The sequence below is a fragment of the Gavialis gangeticus genome, unplaced genomic scaffold, assembly GCF_001723915.1.
Source record: "Gavialis gangeticus isolate Ggan-Ray unplaced genomic scaffold, GavGan_comp1, whole genome shotgun sequence".
Lineage (NCBI taxonomy): Eukaryota > Metazoa > Chordata > Crocodylia > Gavialidae > Gavialis > Gavialis gangeticus.
Window position 1 is genome coordinate 28,479 of NW_017728980.1, and position 7,256 is coordinate 35,734.

The following is a 7,256-nucleotide window of genomic DNA, read 5'->3' on the forward strand; positions in this document are numbered from 1 at the left end:
GGGGGGGGGGGGCACATGTCCCCCTATGCCTCCCCCAGGGGGTGTGCTCAGTGGTAGGGAGCCATCCCTCTGCATCCCCTGGATGAGCCTCCTGTGGCTCCATCCCACTCTACCCTGGCATCAAGTCCCATGCACCGTCCTGGCTGGGCAGCGCCCGCAGCCCCTGCCCCTTACAGATCAAGATCTTCCCCCCTCCCCTGCACTGCTTCCCCTCTGTAGACTTATCTGCAGGGAGCTGCTCTTCATGCTGATCAGCTGTATTCCTGGCCATGTGCGTGGCTGTGCACGTGCACATGGCGCCCCCTGTGCCTTGCTCTCGGCAGCACAAGTAGGACCCCTTTCAGGCTAGAATGCTGCCTGCCTGCAAGGGGAAACCTGCCATGTCCCAAGGGGTCCCAGCACTGCAGGAGAGAGGGAACCCAGGTGTCCAGGGCCCTGGCCAGAAGACATAATTATTGGTAAACATTATTGGCTACAACAGCCAAAAAAAAGCCGATAATATCATTTTCCCTTTTATTGGTGCCAGTACAATAGGCAACCAATATATCCATGCACCTCTAATTATAAAATCTAGTACTACATAATATATAGTACATTTATAATACCCTTGAGCAGGAATCTAGTTTCCCTTTGGGAGGGGCAAGAGAACTGCCAGGTTCGAAAAAGTCTTTGGAAAATGCCTGTCCCAAATTTGGGGTAAGAGAAAGGTACATGAGCCATCCCGTAATGTAAATTTAAGTCTTTATGTAAAAAAATATATATAAAAAAATCAGGTACTAGGAGTTATGAGGCAAGCCTATAGAAAACTTTGATGCAAAATTGTGTTCTGGGGTTTGCAGACAGCTGCTGAATGAGACAACTGATCAGCTTCATTGTGGCTGTGCTGAATGTTGTGGGCAGGTGTGAAACCAGCAATAAATGTGTTCTATGTAATGCTGCTTAGAAACAAGCTATGTGATCTACAGGGACAGATAGGGCTATCCGTTTAAACAAAAAAAGTTTTTCTGCTCCCCAGGATATATGTTTCTCTCCTCCAGCCTCCTTTTGGCATATGGGATGTTGTCAGGGGAAACTTCCAGAAATCAGTGGAGTGTGTAGGATGCTTGACACTTCAGACCTCTGCAGCCCAAAAATGAATGTGAAAATGGCTTCCACAAATTAAGCCCAGGGTCTTTTGGGTAGCAATGCACCATTCATTCAAAGTAGCGTGTTACCCTCTTCGTCTCATGTTTTGGTCTCTGTTGACTAAAACTTTGTTTCCCCTAAGACCTTCAAAATAGAAAGGTCTAAAGTTTCAGTAGAGTAAATGATTGTTGCAAGATTGTCACTTCTGAAGTCTTAAAAAAGCAGTTTGGTTACTTCATTGCAAGGAAGAACTGTTTTGAATTGTAAAATTGAATGTTGAGTATTTGCAGATGTTGAAGTCTCTCGAGACTTAATTGGAAGAGAGTGAAACTTTTGGGTTAGCTTTGCTGGATATGCTTTGTTTAGCCATAGTGTTAACGTTAACTAATAAAAGTAGTTAATTTCTAATGAAGCCCTAATTTTAAACCAGCTATAATATTGTTGCTCAGTTACCTAAGAAAATATTGGAAGCATGGCAAAAACACAATTTTTCATTCAGGAAAACTGTTCAAACTCTGAGTATCCATGGATTTCTAAAAAAAACCCAGAAACACCTTGAAATGACACGGCAGTTTGCATATATTGCTCTGTGAAACTTGAACAAACAAGCAGAAAAATAACAGCATAGGTGAAAAGTATATTCAGGTGCTCCTCTGCTCTGAAAAGTGACATGCAACTTGCACCTTCTTGCAGTTCTGCATATGCTCAGGTATTACTGCTTGGCGTGTTGACTGATGCAGTTATTACATTGAGATCTGCAGCACCAGCCAAGGTGTTTGACAGGACTTGGGTTCATCAACAGATTTAAGCATCCATAGCAGGGCATGGTTCCGCCCTCCACTACCTGTTACATTCTTTGTAAGGCAGTGTCACTGCACAAGGGATTAGGATTTGGAAAAAGGCACCCAGTGCCTGTTAGAGAGGATGTTACCCACTAGCTAGAGGTAGATATGAATGACAAAGGGAGAAGTGGGGCCAGTAAGAATAGTTAGGATGAGAATCTAAACTTCTTTGCCATCTTTCCTGGTACTTCTGCTAGAATACTACCCCTGGATGCTGCATGGGGCTCTTGTAGTAGCTGTGGCTAGGAGGAGTCTCTTATTTGAAGCCAGCTGTCTCTACGTGTGGAAACAACTGTTCCTCTTCATCAAGGGAAGGTGAGGTTTCTACTTCTCTGTTCTGCCCCAGCTTCCATTTTTTGACTGTTCACCCTTGAATAACTCTTGAGCCTATGGTTATTTTAGTTTTCCTAAGCAGCAGCAACATAAACTGGAAATGCTTAAGTTTCATTCCTCCTCTTATGGTTCTAAATATCAGGGTGAGAATTGTTAACTTTTTACTACTGCTGCTTGGCCAATATGTGAGCAGCAGCACAGGCACTAGAGGTGTCTGGAGACTGAAGATGGTGATACTACATCAGCTCACTCTGGAAAGCTTTTTTTTTTTTTTTTTTTTTTAATGATAGGTTTTTAAAGATGCTTTGAAAAAATCAGTGGATCTGTGGAAGGTGAAACCAAGGTCAAGCTTTTTGCCCTAGTGAATGGCTCTTTCAAGCTTTGATGACTGTTGCAGAAAACAGAGCCTGATTTGTTTCCTCCCTTGCCCCCCCAACCCCCAGATACCAGGTTGACTGAAGTACTTGCAGTTAAAAACCTCTTTTTCTTGTAAACAGAGTGCATCTCATGTGGAAGCCATTGAGACACGATAAACCTGGAACCCTGCTATGTAGTCACTTTTCAGAGTAGAACTGTACTTCAAATTAAAAACTTACTAAAAATAAGTGCAACTTTTTTTAAAACAGCTGTTCCCTGCTTGAGAGGTTAGGAAGGAAATGCAGAAGAGAGTATTCAGTTAATGAGCTTTTTCAGTGACATGTGGTAATACACTGCACTTTCTACCCACAAAGATGTTAGAATAGGAAGTAAACCCAGACTTGTCTTAGTGATCATTAGAAGCTCTTTTCATTGGAAGCTCAGAATCTGACCCGAAATCTAATGTAATGGTTTTAGACCTGGCTAGCTTAGTATTTTCTGACTTGATGATTGATGTTTGAGTCTGGGAATTTGGAGCATTATTGATTTGACCTCTTTTAAATTTCAGCAGCTTCTCAAGAGGCAGAGTGAGTTAGTAAGCAATGAAAAATATGTAAGTAATATATTTTACTAGCTAAACAGTTTAGGAATACATTTTTTTTGTACTTTTATATCTTCTTCCCAGCATAAGGAACGTGGACCATCTTTGCTTTTGGGGACTCTTCTTTCTATCTGTCTATCTCCTCTCCCCCCCTCTACCTTCTCCAAACTGTGGGCACAGTAGCAGCTGTACTTTCTCCTTCTTGTAGGTGTGCATTCTACTTGCTGATTGGTATCTCTGGCTGGGGATTTGGGATTATTTTTGTCTTGTATTACTTAGCAGGTTTGGGTGAATTCTGCAAATGGGAAGAAAATAAAATTCATAACTCGAAACTGGTGAACCTGTAGAAGTTATGTGCCATCGTTCTCTATAATAGATATTAAAGTTAAAGCACTGTGTCTTGGAAACATCAGATATTTGTGATACCTCCTGTCATACATAGGTTAATTAAGCAGCCTCGTGTCTGGATTATAGTGTTTGAGTACATGTAAACAAGAAAAATTATCAGCATAAGTAAGAATAAAAATTGCCTAGCATTCCTGTAATTACAGTTGCAAGTGCATGTCTGCCATTCTGGAAAGCTAGTACCAACTGAGTAACACAAGGTTTTGTGTCTTAGACCCTTCGCAGGTGTTACAGTCGAGTGAAAGAACATGGTGTTGGGAAAAGGAAAAGCAGTTACACATTTGAACAATTGGAACAGGTGTTTGGTCAGGGAGGATGGGACTCTCAGCCCTGCCAGCCCGTACTCATTAACAGCAGTGGCTTGTACCAGGAGCTGGAATCTGATGGCAGCACTATGGAGGAATATTCACAGGAGGATTGGGGAAACCACAGTCAGGATCTTCATTGCTACCAAACAGGAGAACAGGAGTTGGGTAAGAAATCAATTAATAGTCTTTTTGTGTTCTCTGGCATTGTCCTGGGAGCTGCTTTAGTACCATACTTCCTCTTTGGCTACTTCTGCCTTTTTGGGTAGAAACCTTTTAAGTGATCCTACAATATGAGGTCCCAAACAGGGACAGTAAATCAGAAGTGGGGAAAATCCGGTCTCTTACACTGTGCAGTTGTATAAGTTTAGAGTCCAACTTATATGCTGAACCTCAAAAGTAAGCCCTGGCTCTTGAAAAGTCTTAAAACACCTTCTTCCTGTAACTATAATTTGAGTACAGAAATGATCACTTGCTGGTTCTGTTATTAGACTTTACTTGTTAGAAATCTCTGCTTCCCATTCAGGTATCCTTATTTGTTGGCATTTTGGTGAGTTTTATTTAAAACATGTAAAGGTGCATGTAAATTTGGAGCTGTTCCTCCCAAGGTGTTAGTGTGGTACTTGACCACTTCAATCCTGCTTAAAAGACAACTGGGGGAGGGAAATGGGATAATTGATTTGTATTGTCAATACCTATGATCACTTGGTGGTGTTGTTTTTAAAAAGCAAAGCAAAGCAAACACTTGTAGTTAAAGTAAAATTAGGCTTACGTCAATAGAATCAATATAAATTCAGGTAAGGACTTAAAACGATCAAACTAACATAATGGTTTACCAAGAAAATCACCACGTTTTGCCTTTACAAAAAATGTCTTCCCATTCTGTTGCCTAACCCTGATAAAAGATTACAGGAGGATCTGCTTTCTTAAGCTTATTTGCATTTTGAGTTATCCTTAGAAAAGCTGCCTATGGAAGCTCATAGCTATCAAGGTTGATTAACTTCCAAATGGAATTTCTTTGAAAATTAAGGATGTATTGAGAAGGATGGATACATAAAGACATAACTCTTGCTTTGTTTTCCATCTTTATTTGTCGGACAATTCAGGGTGGGGGGAAAGGACATGAATGTGCATCTTCCAATAACAGTGCCCAAGGGATGGGTACATTCTGACGTTGCACCAGTGGTGGAATAATTGTAATTTCATATGAAAATAGTAGCCCCCCCTTTATATTAACTGAATACTTCAAGTGTTTCAAAAACCAGTTGCAAAATGGTTGCCTATGCTCTGTAGGTGCAACAGTAGGAAGCTACATAGCAGGGGACACTAACAGTATTGTCAAATGTACCCATTGTTTACAGTTATGTAGAGAAATTATGATTCAGTAAATGATCATTACTTTGAAATTGCTTTTATTTCTGAAACACCCTTGTTATTTTTTAATACTCACTCACTCACTCACTCACTCTCTCTCTCTCTCTCTCTCTCTCTCTCTCTCTCTCTCTCTCTCTCTCTCTTCATATTTCACTTTGATTCATCGAGCAGTAGGGCGATTAGAAAATTAAATGTAGGGAGAATTGTGGGGGGGGGAAGTGGAAAGTTATTTCTGAAGAAGCAGAATCCTAATCCCAGATAAAGATGTTGATGACTCAAATTCTGGTCTTGGATTTTGTCACCGTTTTCTCTCAATAAAATTAGTTACATTTATAGGGAATTGGAGATGACAGTGGGTTTTTTTTATGTTCAGAGAACAGTTATGAAAAAAGTACTTGGGACATAGAATTCAAATGGAATGCATATGCATTTGTTCTGATGCTTGCACTTCAGATGTGCTCTTGAAAACAGAATGGTCTCTTTCAGAATGTAGCTTGCAGTTAAATCAGGTTCTGATTTAAGAACAGAAATTAATCTCATCCTTGAAGGAATTTGCATGTCTAGGGGCAGATTCTGTTCCCCAGGCTCAGTGATGTTCAGCCTTCCAGCCCTGCAGACCAGATGAGTCCCACAGCCAGAGTTGATCGGCAGGCCAGATCCTGTGTGGGAACAGCAAGTGGGGTTAATCCATGGGTGTGATCCAGCTGTGGAGTAACCCTGCATGATGGCACATAAGCAGGGGCCTGGTGGAAGTGTTAATTGCTGTGACTCTGAAAGCCATGGCAGTTAATACCTCCACCAAATTTCCAGACCCATGAGGAGCCCCATGGGCCAGAGGTAGAACAACACTGCCCTAGCGAAGCATATAGCTTAAAAATGTAGTTACAAAGATGTAGCTAATATAAAAGCTGTGGCATTCTTATGCATGTGATTTCCAGATTTCCTTGGAAAGTCCTGCTATATGAACAGTTTTATTGCATTTCAAAACCAAAAGCCTTGAGAACACTTTTAAAATATAATTTTCTGTTGGTACTTTACTTTTCAGACGAAATGCCTGCCACAAAAAGAACATTAAAGATAAAGCAGGAATCTTCAGAAGATGCACAGTAAGTAATTTATGAATGTTTCGCCATGGAAAGCATTTCCCTAGGGATGTTGCGCGGGAGGAAGATATTTGAAACTTCTGATAATAATTATAAATGCATTGTGCAAGACTTATGCAGTTGAATCTGCTCTCTACATTTTTCCAGTTACCTCTAAACATGTGGAAAGCTTCACAACTTTTGGCTTTGTTATACAGCAAATTAAACAGGACTTGCTACATGAGTGCAATGGTTTAAACTGTTTATAAATACATATCACAAACATTAGGGATGTGTGTGGGCAGCCCTAAAGGTATCATGGGGCAGGTCCAGACTTTTGGGTCTATTTTGCAATCTCTTTTTCTATCTGCCTGACACTTTGTTCCTTTTGGGCAAGTGGGGAAAAAATGTAAATGGTTATAATATCATAAAGGTATCTTTTTCTCTGACTGTAATTAGAGTAGCTTAAATTAGTATCCAGATATTGATATCAACATATTTGAGAACTACTAGAAAAATACCTCTACAGTAAAAGGAGAGTGGAGAAACAACTGGAAATGCCCCTTTCCTTTTCTTAAGTGAGCATACACACGTAAGTAATGTCTGTACAGGCAAAACAAATCCTGAAATGCCACAGTGAAGGACAGGTGAGCTGATTTTGTGTCCTGAGCAGTAACATTTTCTGCATCTTGTTAAAGATGACTTGTTACTTTTCTAAATTGGTTAAATCTGAAGAATAATAGAATTTTACAAGAGAAGACAGTTTGCTATCAACAATAGCTATAATAATTTCATGGAGGGGGGGGGTGTGTGAGTGTGTGTGTGTGTGGGG

The 7,256-nt window shown here is 40.5% G+C and overlaps 1 protein-coding gene across 2 annotated transcripts in view; it reads left to right on the top strand.

The window, feature by feature from the left end:
- The window catches only part of MSANTD2 (Myb/SANT DNA binding domain containing 2), a 49,360-nt gene that overhangs the window by 28,373 nt on the left and 13,731 nt on the right, over positions 1-7,256 (top strand). The window contains exons 1-4 of one of the 2 annotated variants that reach the window (XM_019508761.1): positions 2,246-2,282; positions 3,226-3,270; positions 3,878-4,136; positions 6,388-6,448. In XM_019508761.1, coding sequence (XP_019364306.1) covers positions 4,058-4,136; positions 6,388-6,448 — 140 coding nt within the window. In that variant the 5' untranslated portion in view covers positions 2,246-2,282; positions 3,226-3,270; positions 3,878-4,057. Of the gene's footprint in view, positions 1-2,245; positions 2,283-3,225; positions 3,271-3,877; positions 4,137-6,387; positions 6,449-7,256 lie in introns of those variants that run through there. The other variant, XM_019508770.1, reaches the window with a different exon arrangement.